The sequence below is a fragment of the Ovis canadensis genome, chromosome 13 (genome assembly GCF_042477335.2).
Source record: "Ovis canadensis isolate MfBH-ARS-UI-01 breed Bighorn chromosome 13, ARS-UI_OviCan_v2, whole genome shotgun sequence".
NCBI lineage: Eukaryota > Metazoa > Chordata > Mammalia > Artiodactyla > Bovidae > Ovis > Ovis canadensis.
In genome coordinates, this window is record NC_091257.1 from 98,633,990 (window position 1) to 98,653,747 (window position 19,758).

At 48.9% G+C, this 19,758-nt stretch overlaps 1 protein-coding gene across 1 annotated transcript; it reads right to left on the minus strand.

Annotated features, from left to right (window-relative positions):
* Nucleotides 1–3,267: 3,267 nt before the first annotated feature.
* CBLN4 (cerebellin 4 precursor) lies at nucleotides 3,268–11,228 on the minus strand. Its single transcript, XM_069547067.1, has 3 exons — nucleotides 9,776–11,228; nucleotides 6,827–6,943; nucleotides 3,268–4,578 (listed from the first exon to the last, which is right to left on the minus strand). Exons 1-3 carry the CDS (start codon nucleotides 10,064–10,066, stop codon nucleotides 4,381–4,383), a joined length of 606 nt encoding a protein of 201 aa, XP_069403168.1. The 5' UTR covers nucleotides 10,067–11,228; the 3' UTR covers nucleotides 3,268–4,380.
* Between the last annotated feature and the right edge of the window lie 8,530 nt (nucleotides 11,229–19,758).

Sequence of the window (19,758 nt, forward strand, 5' to 3'; positions counted from 1 at the left end):
TGCTGAAGGGTCGCTTCAGCCATAAAGAAAAGCAAGCTGTGCCTACACCTTTATTTCAGGAGGAATGCTGACGAAATGAGGCCTGTCGCCAAGGCTCTTCTTTCCCCAACAAGGCGCCGCGTTCATGGTGACTCACCTCCGTCTCAGGCCGGGTCTCCCCCGGCTCCTCGAGGTGTGGTCCTCCGGCAGCCCTCCCACGGCTTCTGGGCACAGCGCGGAGTCTCCACCGCCCAGCCCGCAGCCCCGGCTCCGGCCTTCTCGGCACAGTGCAGTCTCGGGCTGACTGCGCGCAGGCCTCCCGCTCGCTGTCCCGGGCTCCCCGCGTTAGAACAGGGAGGATCGTAAAAGTGCTTGGACTCGAGGGTCACTGCAAAGAAAACACCCGCGCCTGAAGGCGTTGACGCTGTAAGGATCACCTGGGGATCTGGTTCAACCCTCTGAAGCCCAGACGCTATTCTGGGGCAGGTGGTCTGGGTTTTTGAAGATACAGCCTCCTAAACTCTACTGTCCGTGAACCCTGCGGGTGGGAGGGGCAAAGGCCTTGTTAAAGATGCAGATGCTGATTCCGCAGGTCTGGGGAAGCCTAAACCCTCCCTGGCTTTCTAAGAAGCCTCTGTGATAAGGGCACTGGTGGTCCGTAGAAATACACTTATATTTTAGATCTGTACTGGGATATAGCTGATTATCGATGTTGGAACAGTTTCACGTGAACAGAGAAGGGACTCAGCCATGCGCATACATGCATCCCTTCTCCAGACTCCTCTCCCTCCAGGCTGCTGCAGAGCACTGAACAGCTTTCCCTGCGGTCTGAAGACAGAGGGTTTAAGCAGTGACTGTGGGCTGGGAAAGCCTACGACCCTCAGTCAGAAGACGAAGTAGAAACCACGCTTTTAGACCTCTGTTGCTCCTGTGAGGTTTCTAGCTGTGTTTACCATCTGCTGCTGCTGCCAAGTCTCTTCAGTCCTGTCCAACTCTGTGGAACCCCACAGACGGCAGCCCACCAGGCTCCCCCGTCCCTGGGATTCTCCAGGTAAGAACACTGGAGTGGGTTGCCATTTCCTTCTCCAATGCATGAAAGTGAAAAGTGAAAGTGAAGTTGCTCAGTAAGTGTCCGACTCTTCGTGACTCCATGGACTACAGCCTACTAGGCTCCTCCATCCATGGGATTTTCCAGGCAAGAGTACTAGAGTGGGTTGCCGTTGCCTTCTCCAGTGTTTACTGTCTAAGGAGCTCTAAAAAGAGCAGCTGTCACCACTTCTATAAACTCAGTACCTAGCAAAGCATGTAACACATTATAAGGATAGTTTAACAATGTTAGTTGAAGATATTTATTCCAAGAGTAAAAGCAGTAACTTGCTAAAGAAAAAAAAGACACTCAGCTATCCAGGTATCTAGAAACCAAAAAGAGTGCGGAAAACAGCTGTAAATCCAAAAATGGAAGACAAGAAAGAATTAAAACAAACATTTAACAAGATAACCAGGCTCTAACAGAATCCAAGACCACAAGGAGACCCCAGAAGCGTGTGGGGTCATGGAGAGCCTACGCACAAGCTCCTTCTCTCCTTCAGCTTCATTTTCTTGGGGTTCTATCTTGGGAAAATGCTTGCTACAGAAAACTGCTTGCTTTTGCTGATCAATAGATCAAGGAACAGTCAAAGGAGATAAGGAGCATCCAGGAAGGGAGTGCACTGGCATTAATTGATGCAGACAGGCCAGTGTGAACACTGTGCTCAATTACCATCTCTGTGGACCGAGCAATTTCTGAAAAGTATTTTCAAGCCATAGTACATGTAAGGAGCATCTGGCTCCATTTATGGAAATACTCTGACGCCACTGCCTCCTGATTTTCAGCTGGCCCACTCAAACTCAATCCTCTTCCTTTTACTGTTCCAATCTTAATACCCTCCCTACTGCCCTGCTTGGCCTGTGTGCCTGCTGCAAGCTAAGTCACTTCAGCGTGTCTGACTCTGCGACCTCATGGACTGTAGCCTGCCAGGCTCCTCTGTTCATGGGATTCTCCAGGCAAGAATATTGGAATGGGTTGCCATACCCTCCTCCAGGGGATCTTCCCAACCCAGGGATCAAACCCGGTCTCCTGCATTGCAGGTGGATTCTTAACCATCTGAGCCACCTGGAAAGCCCTTAGGAATTAAAGTCAAGCTCTTTGCCAGTGTTCTTCTATGTTCAGAAAAATAAGGGCAAGCCCCAAAGCTTGGCCATAAGTCTGTTTATAATAGATGCTCTACATCAGTCTACTTTGCTAAGCACCAAACTTTCTCTGTCTTATCACAGGTATCTCTTGGAAATTCCCAATACTCTTAAGCCGTTTTGCCAAAACAATGACTAATAGCATATTTATTCAAGTACAGTTCACTCTTTTGCAATGTAGAGACACAAACCCTACACACAGAGAGCTGCGGGGAAGGTCACATGAGAGCAAGCACACTCGCAGAGGAGGCAGTTTAGACGGAAGTCCTGTGTGCAAGGCCGTTCCCACGTCACACAGTCACGGAGGAGGAAGACCTCTGACAGAATGCCGCCTGGGGGCTAATTTGCCAAGCAAAGCATTGCGGATCCCCTGCCAATATCTCCAGATAATTCTTCTCGGGAAGAGAATCTCTTCCTGTGATGAACGGGTGTTTTGACGTGGTGATTAATCACAATTATACTGGGGGGCTGCCTGCACGTTTCCCCCCACAGAACCCCACAAGAGCCCGCAATGCCACAGACTGCAAAAGGGGCACCCAGACTTGTTTTAATTGAAAACCGACCAGGAAATTGAGCCAAATCTCCAGAGGAGACATCTGTCATTATAGTTCCTCCTGAAAAGAAACGGGGCTTCTGCTTGCCTGTTAGTGCTGAGTAGAGGGTGGAACTCTTCCTCAAGCCTTCTGTTTGAAAATATTGGTCTTTATTTGCATCGCCACTGGTTCATTCACTGAGCCCTTCACGATGCTTCAGTGGCTCTTTTAAAACTTAACTTCCTAACAGCAAGTTATTCTGAAAGGAGACTTTACTAAGTTCATTGATCCTCTTTTGCCAAGCTCACAACTCCTGAATCTGGACAAATTAAACATGGTAAAGATTTCCTATGCCAGTTGAGGGACATTCTCTAGAAATCCAGAAAGCTTTTCTTCAGCTCCAAGACCAAGAAATGAGAGAACCAATGAAAGGACAGGGGTGAGGGAGGGAGGGAGAGAGGGTTGGTAAGAGAGAGGGAATAAATCATGTAAGATCCATATTTCCAAAACTGAAAGGACCAAACAATTCAACTAACATATATTAATCTTTATTCTGTAACAGAGACATAAATAATTTTATGAATTCATATGACCTGTACAAAAGACAAAATAAGATATTGTACTAAGTTCAGATATGGAATATTTGGATTTACTATTAGCTGAACAGATAAATCTAAACAATTTTAGGAGTTAAGGCAAAACCAGATGATACTTCAAACACAACAGAAGGTTTGAAAAATAGGTATAATTAAAAACAAGGGCATCCCATCTCCAGTTAATAAAGTAGTCATGTCTCAGGAAACAAAAATCCCTTAGGTTTTTAATAAAGTGGCTATTATCAATCATGTTAATTAAAATGAGCAATAAACTATAAGATTTCCCATGGAGGAGAGCTGTTTTGCGTAGGTTTGAGGATTGAGCACTGAAGGATTCGGATATGCAGCTTTTTCTGTGCTAGAATTATGATCTATTCTTCCTATTAGAAAATATAATTTGGAAAATATGACTCTTTCACATATATAATTAAAATACAACTATGAAGCATTCTTTTTTTTTTTTAAAGGGAAGTCGTGTGGGTGATCTCAGAGTAAATTTGCGGGCAAGCCATTACCCTATTTGTTGAGAAGACACAAAGTCAAAAATTACCTTAAGAGAACTGAACAAACTAATCCCAAAGGAATAAAAACAAGTTAACCAGTATATGGACACAGCACACAGTTCTTTGGCAGGATCACATGAATCGTTGATTGAAGTCAGAATTTTACAAATAGAGTTCTCTAATTCTCAGACCCGGTTGCCGGTCTTCGAAAACTAAATAAATAAAATGCCACATCTGCAACAAAATCAGTGATTCCAGAAAATTAAATTCAGGATAAACCTTGCAGACAGCTTTGAATTGTTACACTTAAGCATAGATGGGTATCAACTGTTTTGAGTCCCGATCCGAGTACACTGAAACACACGCAAAAATAATCTGTGGAGCTCAGTACTGGTTCCGACAGGCCCAGCATCCTTACAGAGAATACATATTCGCCCACAAGAACCAGTGAAAGACAGCAATCCGGTGAAGCGGAAGTGATCCTCAGGAAGTCAGGCGTGGGCCGCCCCTCCCGGGCGAGCATCACGGAGACCTCGGGCCCTACAGGGGGAACACCAGGAAACCAGAGAACGTGGAGTACTGCCAGCCCCCGACCAAGTTCCCTTTCTCCAGTTTTAGGTAAACCTTATCCTCCTTATCCAGGTAGAGCAGGACCCCGTTCGTGGCGGCCTCGCGTGTCACGTCTTTATCCCCGGCGAAGGCAGATATGACTGGTTTTCCGTTTAACATCAGGTTAACCTATAAGGAACAAAACAAAACAAGACACCGAAAAGCTCGCTCTTAAATCAAACGGATGAATGGAACAGAAACAGATCCGCGGTTGCGGAGAACCAGCCAGGGCTACCAGTGAGGGGAGGGAGGGGGACGGGAAGCAGGGGGAGGGGGTTAGGGGGCAACACTGGCCGCGAGCGAGTGGACGGACTCCCAGGGTACACGTGTGCAGCCCAGGGAGGCGCAGCGGTTATTTCACAGTCGCTCTAAGTGGAGCGTAATTACAAAACATTCGATTGCTATGTTCACCTGAAAAGAACAGCACTGCGAACCAACTGCTCTGCAATAGAGAGAAAGGAGCAAGGAGAAGACGGGAGGGGGAGTGGGAGGGAAGGAAGGGAGACAGCAAGCATCTTTCTACAAAACGTCAACAAGCGTCAAGGGGGCGGGGGGCGGGGGGATAATGTCTAAGATGATCAGCCTGGTAAAGTATCTGACGTCCAGTAAATAGATCTCTTTCCTTTCAAATTAGCTAACTGTGGTGGCTAGGCTTAGTATGATCTTACTGAGCTGATCTTTTTAACTTGAAAAAAAATTAATTTCTCCCACAAAAATTTCCTTAAATACTCACAGAAGATCCCCATCCATAGAGAAAAACCTAGCCATGTGAAACCTGACTCCCCTTCAGGACGTAAGTTAGGCCTACTACGTTATTTCTCTCTTAGATTCAACAGCAAGTTTTCGGTAAGGACGCATGCCTGTGGCTTCCCAGTACATTAATAAAAATAACCCCATGCCCTTTGCTCAGAGAAACTCGGGGACTGCAAGGCTCTACTAACATCTCTGCAGGTTTACTGCACAGCTGAGACATGCATATGCTAAACAAACATCAGCTGAAATTATAGAATATGACTGTCAACTGTGCTTTCTTCTTGTGTTTTCCCTGATAAGAAATGTGCATTAAAAATAATAATCACTACCACTGAATATTTTAATGATGGATAATTAGCAACAAATCAAATCAAATTTATTACCTTCCCTTCATAGTAAAATTTTGATTATACTGTGTCAAATATTATCTAAATTTCTAAATATTGGAGTTTGGGAAAAGCTTTTCCATGAGAGTAAATTTGTTTACTAGATATTCATTCCTTTTATGTCAAAAATTAATATTGAATAAATTAAGTATGAGGCTGATCAATTTATCCATTCACTAAGATATGTAAAAGTGGTAGATGTGTAATCTAACATTCATCTGGACACAATGTGACTCAGTGGTAAAGAATCTGCCTGCAACACAGGAGACGTGGGTTCGATCCCTAGGTCGGGAAGATCCCCTGGAGAAGGAAACGGCAACCCACTCCAGTATTCTTGCCTGGAGAATCCCATGGACAGAGGAGCCTGGTGGGCTATTAGTCCATGGGGTCACAAGAGTTCATACATAACTTAGCAACTAAACCACCACCACCAGTATACAATCCATACAATGAACAGATGACTTAAAAAGTATCCTAGAATTCCATAGACATGTCCTGGTATTACTGAGTGTCTGCATATTTGAATATTATAGGAATTAGCTCCATCATTGTCCTTGAGTGTGAGTTCAAGCCTGTCCCTTAGAAAGCACAGCACAAAATATATTAACTGGGGAACTGCAAGGGGTAAGAATTCACAAACTTCAGAGTAACTGAGGATAAACTACTTAGAAGAGAAGCATAGCACAGCCTTTCTTTAAAAGTATTTTGAATAATTGTTCCTTCCGCAATTTATTCTTGCTCTTAGTTGTTAAATGCAGTTTATAATTTTTAACAATGACAGCAAATTTGTTTTATTTATTTAGTAGGTACTTGTAAAACTCTGATAGTCTTACTATTTTTGTTGTTGTTGTTAAAAATTCGGGTAATTTTCGCACACGCATTAAAAGCAGCGGAGTCTTAGGGATTTGTGCCACTGAATTTCTACTCTCTCCTTCTCTCCTTCCTGTTTCCTTTCTTAACAAAGAAAAGTAGCTTTAAAAACTATGCTTTTTAAGAGACTGGTTGTTATTAAGGTAATAAGTTTAATTGTGTATTTTTCTATATGCTTCTTGTCACATATTTTTCTACATGTTTCCATGCTTCATAGAAGGCGTTATTGGAAATTACATGTTTTAAAACTAAACTACTATGAAGATGGCTATTTTTACAATGAAAACACATAAACACTTAAATACGTAGCCCACTATAGATAAACACTGTCATTTCAGGGCAGAGGGGGAACAGGTCAAAAGACACACCTGAATCGTCTGGCTCTGGTACACTTTAATCACGTGGAAACTGAAACTGTAGATTCCCTTTCTGGGCGCTACAAAGACAGACTCCAGGGTGAAAAGGTTGCCCACGTTCACTAGAATCTGCAAATGAAGAGAATGAACACAGTCGACCGTCAGAGTACTCTCTGCCAGTAAGGTCAGTGCTCTTCCTCCCCTTTCTTTTCCTTTCTGTTTTCTTTCTTAACAAAGAAAACTAGCCTTAAAACCACAGAAAATAAAGCATGGAGTTCTCTTCCCTTTTTCTTTAGTGACTTGGAAAACAGATTTGTATGTTGGAAGGTTCTTCGTCTTTTTAACGTTAGACAAAAAAAAAATAAAGTCCGAGCTTTGTATTCATGCCTCGATTTCCAGCAAGGCCGGCCGGCTCTGAACATGTGGGGCTTATAAACACTGGCTCTGCCTTCAGAGTCGGAAAAAGGCATCAGCCCCACTTCTACACGCCCACCCTCTGGAGCCTTGCATGTCCAGGGGTGTTCCGGGCCAGCCAATCGCGTCCGCGGCTCTCTGCAGGCCCTCCTGGACAGAGGCATGGACGCTCCCTCCGCTGGGCGGTGTGATCCATGACACCTAACAGTTGGTGCCGGAGTAAGGCGAACGCCCGGCCCTCCTCTGAGACCCTGCCAAGCCTCAGCTCAGATCCACAGCCATACATACGTTCCCCTCCTATGCCACCCAGGTCTTAACTGTAACTATTTTGGCCATGACTCAGCCTTTGCAGGCTGCCAGGGAGCAGAGACTATGAAACAGGTGGCATTCTCTGTTCCCTCCAGTGTTAGTCAGTGTCTGTCCCTGATCAATTGCCTGCCGTTTGTTTAAAAGTTCAAGGGACAAAAAGGAAGAGAGAAATAAAGTGCTGGTTCCCAAGAAAACAACAGTGCATTCTGTATTCCGAGATGTTCAGCTTAGTTCTACTGATTGTGAAATTAGCTGTGCAGTTCAATAGAGGACCTCTTAAACTAAATGCCACACGTGACAAAGAGTGAGAGGAGGTGTGTGTGTGCATATTGGGGATGGGGGTAGCAGGCTAAACCTAGAAGCGGCATTCAGAAAAATCAAACGTCCTCACAGAAGTGCATTTCCCCCATATCAATGGCAATCTGCTACTATTTCTTTTAAACACTACATTCAGGCTAACATTAAGCCCTTTGCATAATTCCCTAGACATACTATTATCTGTGAGCAACGCTTCGGAATACAGTGCCGGTCAGGTAGATGTACCAGGCTCAACACCCGACTTAAAATGCGTGTGCCTATCATTTTATTCTGAGATTAGTCCTTTTTCCAAGTAAGCATCAGATTTCTTCTTCTGACCCTATGATCGATAGTCTTTCAGCAACAAACCACCAGCTATGCAATACTTTCCAACAGAGGTTTTACAAAGATTTGTTTAAGCACATTTAAAATAATTTGAGGTACTTAGCAGGGACTCCCTGTATCAGACACAAGTAGCATAATTCATTAGCAATAATGGAGCTAGCTGATTACTGTTGACTACACACATAAGGCTGAATGTTGACTGTACGTTGTAATTAGAGCACCCAGACACCTCGAGATTTATTACCAAATGTGTCTTATTGTCTCTAAGATGCAGGGGCACCCAGAACAGGAGAGGAAACCCTTCTCTCCTAAATGACAGAAAGGTCACTGAACACAATACAATGTACAGAGGACAGTGCAGTGTCCACAGCATCTAATTAATGCACTGAAATACAGACCAGGGGTCGTGCTAGACTTTATTTCCATCAAGATGAAGAACACTGCACCAAAGCCCAAAGGGGCTGCTAATTCTTTTAAAATGATGGCTATTCCGTAGGAAGCCCCAGAGAGGCATTCTCTGTCTTTGACCAGCTGGAGAGGACATTACTTAGTAGCAGTTGAGCAGGGAAGAGAAATGTCACCTCATCGCTGCCCGGGCCCACCCTACAGCACCACTTAGCCGGTGCTGGTACCCGTGTGGCGTGCCACTGTGAACCGCACACACGACTTTGGAATTTAAAAGACTCGGGGTGCGGCAGAGGCTGAAACGATCAGCCTGGAGTCTGTTTCAGTTTTAAGACTCCTTCCTCAGCCGATATCGTGGAGTTTCTCAGCGGCCAGACCCCCGAGCTGCGATCGCTAAGATGAAGCTCCAGTGGCCGCCAGTCGCTCCCAGCCGCCTGTCCTCCGCCCCCAGCCCTCTCTCCCCACTGCTTCGCGGGTCTCTGAAAAGGGCAGGAGCGGGGGATGGAGAAAGGCTTCCCAGCGCTTCCCTACAGGAGCTCAGCGCCGCTGCCCATTGCTTCTCTCCTCCTCTCAACTTTTCCAAGTAGCGGAGGAGGGCTTTCTGCTGCAGCCGCGCTTGGCACCTAACAGGGGGCGAGATCCGACCGGGGCCCCTGCTGCCGCCTCCGCGGCCCCCTGCGGGGTCTGTGCAGAGTGTGGACCCCTCCCAGCCCAGCCCGCCCAGGGCTCCCTCTAGGGAGAAGCTTCTCCATCTGGGAGGAACACATCATCTGTTCAGCCCTGGAAAGAGTCCCCTGCTTGGCTTGGACGGCCTCCGCGGCCCCCGCAGGAGTGGAGGCCGGGCGCCAGGCTCGAGCCGAGAGACGGCGAGGTGCAGGGACCAGGACCCGCCGGCTCCAGCAGACCTGTTGCTGCCCAACGTGTCTCGAGCTCTCCCGGCGGCTCTGAGCCGCCAGCCCCTCTCCCATCGCCCCAGCAGCTCTCCGGAGGCCAGGGGGGAGTAGGGGCGGGCTGGGCGGGGGAGACCTCAGAAGTTTCAGATCCCGACGCGCGGAGACGCCAGTGCCGACCCGGCTCCCTGCACCGCAATCACAGTGGCTCGGCCCGAGCAGACGACCCGGGGCTCAGTCGCCTGCTCGTCGCCCCTCCCGCCGCCCGAGTCCTGGCCTCCCGCGCGCCCGGGGCTCTGACCTGGTCGAAGTAAATGATGCGCGTCTTGTTGCTCATCTCGGACGGCTCGTGGTTGGTGCTGCGCACCGCCGAGAAGGCGACCTTGGAGTTGGCCGCCCGGACCGAGATCCCCAGGGGCGAGGAGGAGGACCCCTTGGAGTCCGTGGCCGGGTTCGAGTCGCACACCACGAGGCACTTGCCCTCCAGCACGATGGGCTCCGTGTCATTCTGCGCCCAGACGCGCAGCCCCGGCAGGGCGAGGGCCAGCAGCAGGGCCGGCAGCGCGGCCGGCGCCCGGCGCCCGGGGCCCATGGCGAGAAAGGCTGGGGGCCGCCGCAGCCGGCCGGCGCTCCCGCGTGCCCGCGTGGCCTCCTTCCCGGGACCCCGGCGCTGGGGACGGTGCGGGCGGCTAGATGCACCACGCGGCGGGGCCGGCGGCGGCGCGCACACCTCCGGCAGCTCCGTGGTTTGAAGTCAGAGTCCCTCCTCGCGCTGTCTCGCTGGCTCTGCTACCTTCGTCCTTTAAGGAGCTCATGCAGAACCCCCTCCCCCGCCCTCCTCCGCCCGAGATCAGCCCTGCCTGGGACCCCCTCACCCTCCCTTGTTCCTAGACATCTAAGTCGCCGAACCCTCCCGTTCACCCCTCAAAGAGGAAAATGATCAGAAATCCTCACCCCAAACCTAAGCTCCCCCAGGTGAAGCGCGCAGCAGGAAAAGCCAAGGGGGCTCGGAGAAGCCCCGGGATGCTGGGGGCCGGTCGGGGCCAGGGTCGTCCCGGCTCGTCTTCGGCTGGCGGCGGGGACGGATTTACAGAAGCCGAAGGTGTTTCCCGGAGCGGGGAGAACGCGCGGCTGTGTTCATAGCCAGGTCTCTAGCGACTCTCGATTTCGCTTGGTCAAAAAATTCCCCAGAGCTTGGCGTCTCTCGGAAGGCGGCAGGGCGGCAGCGGCTAGCCAGGTCCCCAGCACGGAGGCAAAAATCCGCGGGATCCGCCGCACGGCGCCGGGCTGCTGGCCCCGGAGCCCTAGCCCGCCGCCGCCGCGCGCCGCGAGCCCCCGCGCACAACTTTCCGTGTCCTCGCGCAGCCGGGGGGCGCGAGGCGGGCACACGCGCGCTATTTATAGGGGCGCACGCCGGCTGGGCTTGGCTTGGTGCTCAGCCTGCCGACCCCCCGGGAAGGGGAAGGCGGCCCGGGACCCTCGCTGAGCAGCTCCCGCCTGGCCTGGAACAGACCCCCGGCGCGCGAGGCGCACAGCTCTGCTGGCCGCCGAGGTCTGAGGTCCCCCAGCCCCGGGGGCGCGCGGCACCCAGACTGTGTGAGGGGCGGGCGCGTTGGCGCCCGCCCGGCTTCCGCGCCGGCTCGCCGCCTGCTCGGTGCGGGCTGGCGGAGGGGGCCGAGCCGGCCCGGGACTCCGCCGCCCAGAGGAGCTCGGCGCTACCAGCCCCGCCCGCGGAGCGAAGGGCGGCAGCGGCCTCGCGCAGCGCGCGGCTGGGGACCCAGGGGCCCGCGCCGCCGGCCCGACCGCGCCCAGCGCAGCGCGGGCCTCGCCAAGCCCGAGGCCCCGGAGACCTCCGGGGAGCCCTGGGGTGAGCCGGAGCCGCTGGGAGCAGGCGCCCGCGGCCTCCTGCTCTGGGAAGGGCGGCCGCACACGCCCCTGGGTGCGCCTTCCCCCCACACCGCCAGTCCACCCCAGGCAAGGCCAGGAGAGTAAGGGAGGTAACAACAATCAGTCCTCCGGAGCCTTAGCCCTCCAACAGCCAACCCCTCCGGAGAACACTGCGCCTCTCCCCCTCTCCGCGTGCCGCCCTCGCCCTGTGCCTGCCCAGTGCCATCTTGGCCTCTGATTGGCACGGTTTAGCGGCCTCCTCTGCAGCCTCCGCTGGGAGGGCAAGGCTTGTCTGGTGACCCGCTGCGTGAACTTAACCGAGTCACTCACTTTTCTGAGACGGAGGGGCTCCACTAATCAGGCCCCATGGGCCCTCTACTTCTGTGATGTTTGGGGGTCATCCCTCCCAGATTCCTTTCAGACTCCCAGCTGCCCAGCTGTCCCGGAGGACAGGCCCTAAGGATTTAATCAAACAGGAGTTGTTTATTGAGCAATGCCTCCCAGGTGGATGGCTTCCTACGCCTTCCTGAAAGAACACCCTCCTGAGCCTGAATTCAAGCTGCTCCAGACAGAAGACAGACCTGCGTCTCCAGGCTTGTCCCCTCATCAGGCCCTTCCAGAGGGCTGTGTGTGGAGCCACGCGCATCTCACTGCAGCTCCAATTTTAAAATCAGAAATACATCTGCCCGTTGGCATTTCCCCAGCCCCTACCTCCATATAAGCTTGCGACTAAGGTTCCTGGAGCCGACGGGGCCTGCAGAGTGCGCTCCAGTGAGGCCAGTGTCAGCTCTGACTGTGGGCCCACGTGCTGTGCTATTTGTGAAACTGTTGAGTCACTGATCCACCCCAAGCCTAGCACAGCTTTTTACCTGAACCCCGGCTGCACTTTGTACCTCTCTCCTGGTTTTTAGCACAGTCTGCTGGGAGAGCAGCTCCAGCTTCTTTTCATTTGATGCTGCCTTTTGGGGACAGGGACCGGATCTAATTTGGCCTCCTTTGCTTCCTGTAGCAGCACTCTGCCTCTCTGGTCCAAAACAGCTCTTCAGTAACTAAGGCCTGGGCTGTTCAATTTCAGGCTGGAAGAACTTTGAGAAAAAAAAGCTCTGTTGACTACAACATTGTTAAATAGTTGATAAGTTGTCTTTCCCTCCAACCCCAATATATTCTCCCAGCATCCTTTTCTTCCCTGGGTGTCTTTCTTCCTGCAAGAACTCAGGTTTAAAGAAACTTCTTCCCTCTCTCCTTTCCTCTCTACAAAGTACTCATTGGTAGCCCCCAAATTCAATACAGTGACCATATTAAGGACTCAGAAATTGATTGTGAAACGACTGGATCCTCCAGAGAGAATGTCAGTATCAGTCATTCATCTTATAATATAAACTGGCTTATATGAATCTCTCTCAGTAAAATTTAAATGCAGTGCCTCCCAGGTAGTTGGAGGTGAAAGTCTTGGTTCCTTACTAACAGATGTCCCCTATTTAGGGGGTTCTAAAGATGGGGAACAATGCGTTTTCTTTTGACTTCTACTGGAGAAGCAATCTGATATCGCAAATCACAGGCCTTGTCTCCCGTTCCCACTACGGGAGACTGAACAAGGGGAGGCCCTGGGTTCCAGGGCTGTCAGTCCATCCGGTACCAGAAGCCTATGCTTCTGTGTCCCGATTCCACCAGATAAAGTGGGGCTGGGGCTTTTCTCTGGGATCTGAGTGGGACACAGATGGTCTCTAGTTAGCGCTGGGTCCTGCAGGGGAGAGGCCTGTCATCTCCTGAACGGGCCGTCCACAGGATTAAGCAGACGAGCATGCTGGAGGAAACAGGGATGGCCACGCTGCTGGACAGAGGCCAACTTTCCGCACTTCTGAGAAACGGAAGGAGAGAGGGAGCGAGCCGTCTCCAGTTTGTTAGCTCCTATTCACGGGATGTTCAGCAACCTTGAGCTTTTTGAGAGGCTCCTGCATCCTTGTAATAAAACTCATTTCACTTGAGCTGGTTGTAGTAACCTACCACTGTTCCTCGCCATTCAGGATCCTCATTAGAGCTACATCTCAGAAATCATACCACACAAGCCCATGCATCTCCGGCCAAAAGACATTACCAAATCCAATCCCCTGCCTATAGGACATGTTTTCCTAACGTTTGGGGTACAGAAGCATCACCTGCTCCCCAAGCCTTCTCCAGCCCCAGCATCCCCACGAGGAAAGAAACAGGATCAAACCCAAGTTTCATTCCAGCCACACACACCTCTGCTTCTTCCTTCCCTCTCGACCTACCTCACTTCTCTTTCTTGTTGCAGATGCACTCTCAAAAATCCTAGTTATGATTTTGATCCAAATGTGTCACTTTTCTGAGATTCCCAGGTTGCATTTGATGCTAGGAATTCTGTTGCTAGCCCTTTAGCAATTTCACTTCTCTGCATCTGTGCACATTGTGAAGTAAATTATTAGAAGTAAATTAAAACCTGAACTATTATTGCATCGGCGAGAAACACTCCTGAGGTCAGTAACATTCCATTATATTCACGCACCTCATTTTCTTTATCCGTTCATCCGTCTATTCACGGACATTCTGGTTGCCTCCAGTGTCTCGGCTACTGTGAATAGTGCCACTATGAATACTGGGGTGCTTTCCAAATACTGATATCTTTCCAAATTAGAGTTTTCCACCTTCTGGGTATATATCCAGGAGTAGGATTACTGGGTCATATGTGGCTTTATTTTTAGTTTTTTAAGGTGCCTCCATACTGTTCTTGATAGTGGCTACACCACTTTACCTTCCCAGCAACAGTGTAGGAGGGTTCCCTTTTTTCTCCACACCCTCTCCAGCATTTATTATTTGTAGACGTTTTGATGATGGCCATTCTGATTGCTGTGAGGCGATACCTCATTGTAGTTTGAAATGCATTTCTCTAATAATTACCGATAAATTATCAGGATCAAATCCACTCAATTTATTTATGTGTCTGCCTGCAATGCAGGACCCTGGTTCGATACCTGGGTCAGGAAGGTCCCCTGGAGAAAGGCATGGCAACCCACTGCAGTATTCTTGCCTGGAGAACTCCATGGACAGAGGAGCCTGGTGGGCCACAGTCCACCGGGTCTCAAAGAGTTGGACACAGTTCAGTGACTATCACTTTCTTTCTTTTAATAATTAGTGATGTTCAGCATCTTTGTTCAAGCTGGTTTTAGAAAAGGCAGAGAAACCAGAGATCAAATTGCCAACATCCGCTGGATCATAGAAAAAGCAAGAGAGTTCCAGAAAAACATCTACTTCTGCTTTATTGACTATGCCAAAGCCTTTGACTGTGTGGATCACAATAAACTGTGGAAAATTCTGAAAGAGATGGGAATACCAGACCGCCTGACCTGCCTCTTGAGAAACCTGTATGCAGATCAGGAAGCAACAGTTAGAACTGGACATGGAACAACAGACTGGTTCCAAATAGGAAAAGGAGTACATCAAGGCTGTATATTGTCACCCTGCTCATTTAACTTATATGCAGAGTACATCATGAGAAATGCTGGGCTGGAGGAAGCACAAGCTGGAATCAAGACTGCCGGGAGAAGTATCAATAACCTCAGATATGCAGATGCACACCACCCTTATGGCAGAAAGTGAAGACGAACTAAAGAGCCTCTTGATGAAAGTGAAAGAGGAGAGTGAAAAAGTTGGCTTAAAGCTCGACATTCAGAAAACTAAGGTCATGGCGTCTGGTCCCATCACTTCATGGGAAATAGATGGGGAAACAGTGGAAACAGTGGCTGACTTTATTTTGGGGGGCTCCAAAATCACTGCAGATGGTGATTGCAGCCATGAAATTAAAAGACACTTATTCCTTGGAAGAAAAGTTATGACCAACCTAGATAGCATATTCAAAAGCAGAGACACTACTTTGCCAGCAAAGGTCCATCTAGTCAAGGCTATGGTTTTTTCAGTGGTCATGTATGGATACGAGAGTTGGACTGTGAAGAAAGCTGAGCACCGAAGAATTGATGCTTTTGTACTGTGGTGTTGGAGAAGACTCTTGAGAGTCCCTTGGACTGCAAGGAGATCCAACCAGTCCATCCTAAAGGAGATCAGTCCTGGGTGTTCAATGGAAGGGCTGATGCTGAAGCTGAAACCCAATACTTTGGCCACCTCATGTGAAGAGTTGACTCATTGGAAAAGACTCTGATGCTTGGAGGGATTGGGGGCAGGAGGAGAAGAGGATGACAGAGGATGAGATAGCTGGATGGCATCACTGACTCGATGGACATGAGTTTGGGTAAACTCTGGGAGTTGGTGAGGGAGGCCTGGCATGCTGTGGTTCATGGGGTGGCAAAGAGTCAGACACGACTGAGTGACTGAACTGAGCTGAACATCTTTTCATGTGCCTATTGGCCATCTGCTTATCTTCTTTGGAAAAATATCTATTTAAGTCTTCTGCCCATCTTTTGATTGGGTTGTTTGTTTTTTTAAGAGGGATCTTGAAAATTTTGATCCATGCTTAGGTCCAAGAAAGGGAGGCCAATGAGGCAAAGGGGATTTATTGGAAGGACTCTATGTCACAAGTCTAAGGGCAACACTGAACCTTGGGAACATAGTGAAGCCTTGTGGATAGCCCAGGATGTTGCCTTTCCTCTATCTATCATCTACCAATTTATCTGTCATCTTCTATTGAATATCTAGAGCTGTCATCTACCTGTCTATCATCTATCTATATATCCATCTCTCGCTCTCTTTGGCACAACTTCACGATTTTTTGCTCACTGCAGTGCAACTTTTTCTGAAGCTTACATGATAGACAATGGCACCTGACACTCCCAGCTTGTACACATAACAGATCCATCCATCCAGAGGGTACCCCCGAATCTCAGGGGACAGACTGACTCCCTGCTCCCCCTCCCCGGGGTCACATGCACCTCTTGTCGTGTGCACAGAATGATTCCCCCAACTAGGCCCATGGAAAACTGGGGCAGGGTCCAGAGGAGAGCACAGCTCCCAGAAAACTGCTGCAAGTGATACGCAGCGAAGTGAAAAGGAGCCGGGGCAGGTTAATCTGTAACGTGTGATTCCGCGTTAGCAGGCTGCAAGTGCATAAAGATATGGATGTTTTTGTTATTCAAAGGAAAAATACGAAAAGCTAGATGGCAAACTGTTAGCAGTAGAGAAACAAAATAAAAGGAAAATAAACCATTAATTTTACTTCATCGGTTTATGGTTTGAATGGTCACAGCAATCATGCATGACCTCGTTTCACATCTAACATGTTTTTTTTAAAGGAAAAGGTGCTGGAAAGACTGCCCAATAGAAATCCACTACATTGACTTTTTTTTATAATTTAAACTTTATTAAATTTGGAGAGAAAAAGAACTAACATTCTTTTTCATAAGCTGAATTGGTTGAACTACAATTTCCTTTCTTCTGTCATATTGATCCAACTCTAAAAAATAATTCAGTCAAAGTCCAGGAAGACGCCCTGACATATAAAGCCTCCCAGTCCACACTTAAGAAAAAAAATAACATTGCAACGGGTAAAGCTCATAGTAGTATCAGAATAGCTGATTACATTTTAGATTCAGCTCCTCACAGAACGTGTCAGCGCCTGAGAGCAGCCGGAGCCTGTGCTGGTCGTGCTCATTTCTGTCGCAGACACAAGGAGGGTCTGAACGTAGCATCCAAATCAGTAGCTTCTACTCATAAGAATCTGCTGGGAGGCTAATCTTCAGTGCAGATCCTCTGGCCCTACTCTGAGATGATAGTTCTTCTCACAAATTGGAAATTTGTTTCTTAACCAACACCTGGGTGAACCTGAAGCAGATGGCACTGTGATTTTGTAGATGCCACTGGTGGGGTACATCCTCCAAGGGTCCTTATGAAGTCACGTTATTATTCCTTTGGTTGAAAATAAGGCACTTAGATCAGCTTCATCTTCTACTGGCTTTATGAGCACAGGAGAAGTTACAGACCTTCTTTCAGTCAGGAAAACTGCAATTATAAAAATAATACTTAGTCCATAGTTCATGGTGGGGATTGAACAAGAAAACATAAGCATGGTGCTTAGCTCAGTATCAGGAACACAGGAGGTGCTTAGCTGAGAGTTCAGTTCAGTTCAGTCGCTCAGTCATGTCCGACTCTTTGTGACCCCATGAATTGCAGCACACCAGGCCTCCCTCTCCATCACCAACTCCCAGAGCTCACTCAAACTCACGTCCATCAAGTCGGTGATGCCATCCAACCATCTCATCCTCTGTCATCCTCTTCTCCTCCTGCCCCCAATCCCTCCCAGCATCAGTCTTTTCCAATGAGTCAACTCTTCGCATGAAGTGGCCAAAGTACTGGAGTTTCAGCTTCAGCATCATTCCCTCCAAAGGACACCCAAGACTGATCTCCTTTAGGATGGACTGGTTGGATCTCCTTGCAGTCCAAGGGACTCTCAAGAGTCTACTCCAACACTACAGTTCAAAAGCATCAATTCTTCGGCACTCAGCCTTCTTCACAGTCCAACTCTCACATCCATACATGACCACTGAAAAAACCATAGCCTTGACTAGATGGACCTTAGTCGGCAAAGTAATGTCTCTGCTTTTGAATATGCTATCTAGGTTGGTCATAACTTTTCTTCCAAGGAGTAAGCGTCTTTTAATTTCGTGGCTGCAGTCACCATCTGCAGTGATTTTGGAGCCCCCCCAAATAAAGTCAGCCACTGTTTCCACTGTTTCCCCATCTATTTCCCATGAAGTGATGGGACCAGATGCCATGACCTTAGTTTTCTGAATGTCGAGCTTTAAGCCAACTATTTCACTCTCCTCTTTCACTTTCATCAAGAGGCTCTTTAGTTCGTCTTCACTTTCTGCCATAAGGGTGGTGTCATCTGAATATCTGAGGTTATTGATACTTCTCCCGGCAGTCTTGATTCCAGCTTGTGCTTCCTCCAGCCCAGCATTTCTCATGATGTGCTCTGCATAGAAGTTAAATGAGCAGGGTGACAATATACAGCCTTGATGTACTCCTTTTCCTATTTGGAACCAGTCTGTTGTTCCATGTCCAGTTCTAACTGTTGCTACCTGACTCACATACAGGTTTCTCAAGAGGCAGGTCAGGTGGTCTGGTATTCCCATATCTTTCAGAATTTTCCACAGTTTCTTGTGATCCACACAGTCAAAGGCTTTGGCATAGTCAATAAAGCAGAAGTAGATGTTTTTCTGGAACTCTCTTGCTTTTTCCATGATCCAGCAGATGTTGGCAATTTGATCTCTAGTTCCTCTGTCTTTTCTAAATCCAGCTTGAACACCTGGAAGTTCATGGTTCATGTATTGCTGAAGCCTGGCTTGGAGAATTTTGAGCATCACTTTACTAGCGTGTGAGATGAGTGCAGTTGTGCGGTAGTTTGAGCATTCTTTGGCGAGTAGTGACTGTTATTGTTAATTTCTGGAATCTATTCATGGCTAAAGGCAAAGGTGCACCACCTCAGCCTGGACCAAGGCTCATCGACTGTTGGTGAGAAGTGGCCATAACTGAACCTCATCAGTGTTATAACAGGAGAGAGCACAGCTTCAGCCGGTCGGGGAAAGACTCAGGTTCCAGACGCCCAGTGCAGACACAACAACCAAAGCCAATTTGCGGGCTTAGCCGTCAGATGAGTGCCTGAGTTTTAGAGTGATGAGGCTGACAAGAGCTAAGCTGCGATGATTCTGCCTGGCTAAAGCCCAGCTTAAGAAGGCTGAGTGTGGAAGAACTGATGCTTTTGAATTGTGATGCTGGAGAAGACTCTTGAGAGTCCCTTGGACTGCAAGGAGATCCAACCAGTCCATCCTAAAGGAAATCAACCTTGAATATTCATTGGAAGGACTGATGCTGAAGCTGAAATTCCAATACTTTGGCCACCTGATGCGAAGAACTGACTCATTGGGAAAGACTCTGATGCTGGGAAGGATTGAAGGTGGGAGGGGAAGGGGATAACAGAGGATGAGATGGTCAGATAGTATACCAACTCAATGGACATGAATTTGAGCGAACTCCAGGAGATAGTGAAGGACACAGGAGGCTGGCATGCTGTCGTCGACAGGGTTGCAGAGAGTCGGACGTGACTCAGTGACTAAGCCACACCCGCAAAGCTCCTAGGTAAAACTAAGGCGCCAAGCAATCTGTGAGCTTCCTGCAGGAGCGGTCAAAGAGTTGGGTTTTCTTTTTTATTCCTTCCTTCCCCGTCCTCTGAATCATGGGGTCTCATCCCTCAAAGTACCTGAGAGATGCATTCAGTGAGAGTGCAAGGCAAGCGCGGGTTGCGGGAAACAGCCGTCACAGTCAGAGGAACCGGGAGCCGGTGGGGACGGGAGCCGGGCGGAGGAGCCCTGAGCGGCTGGTCGTCCAGCTGTTTATTTGGCAGCTGCAGGTCCTAGATGCTTCTCATTGCCCTGA

What these genes read in the sequence shown, in the direction of transcription:
- CBLN4 (XM_069547067.1), bottom strand. Translation starts at nt 10,066, where the DNA reads ATGGGCCCCGGGCGCCGGGCGCCGGCCGCGCTGCCGGCCCTGCTGCTG. An exon ending in GCATCATTTACTTCGACCAG is followed by an intron (nt 6,944 to 9,775) that starts GTCAGAGCCCCG and finishes CTTCATTTGCAG; the next exon opens with ATTCTAGTGAACGTGGGCAA. An exon ending in ACCAGAGCCAGACGATTCAG is followed by an intron (nt 4,579 to 6,826) that starts GTGTGTCTTTTG and finishes TGTTCCTTATAG; the next exon opens with GTTAACCTGATGTTAAACGG.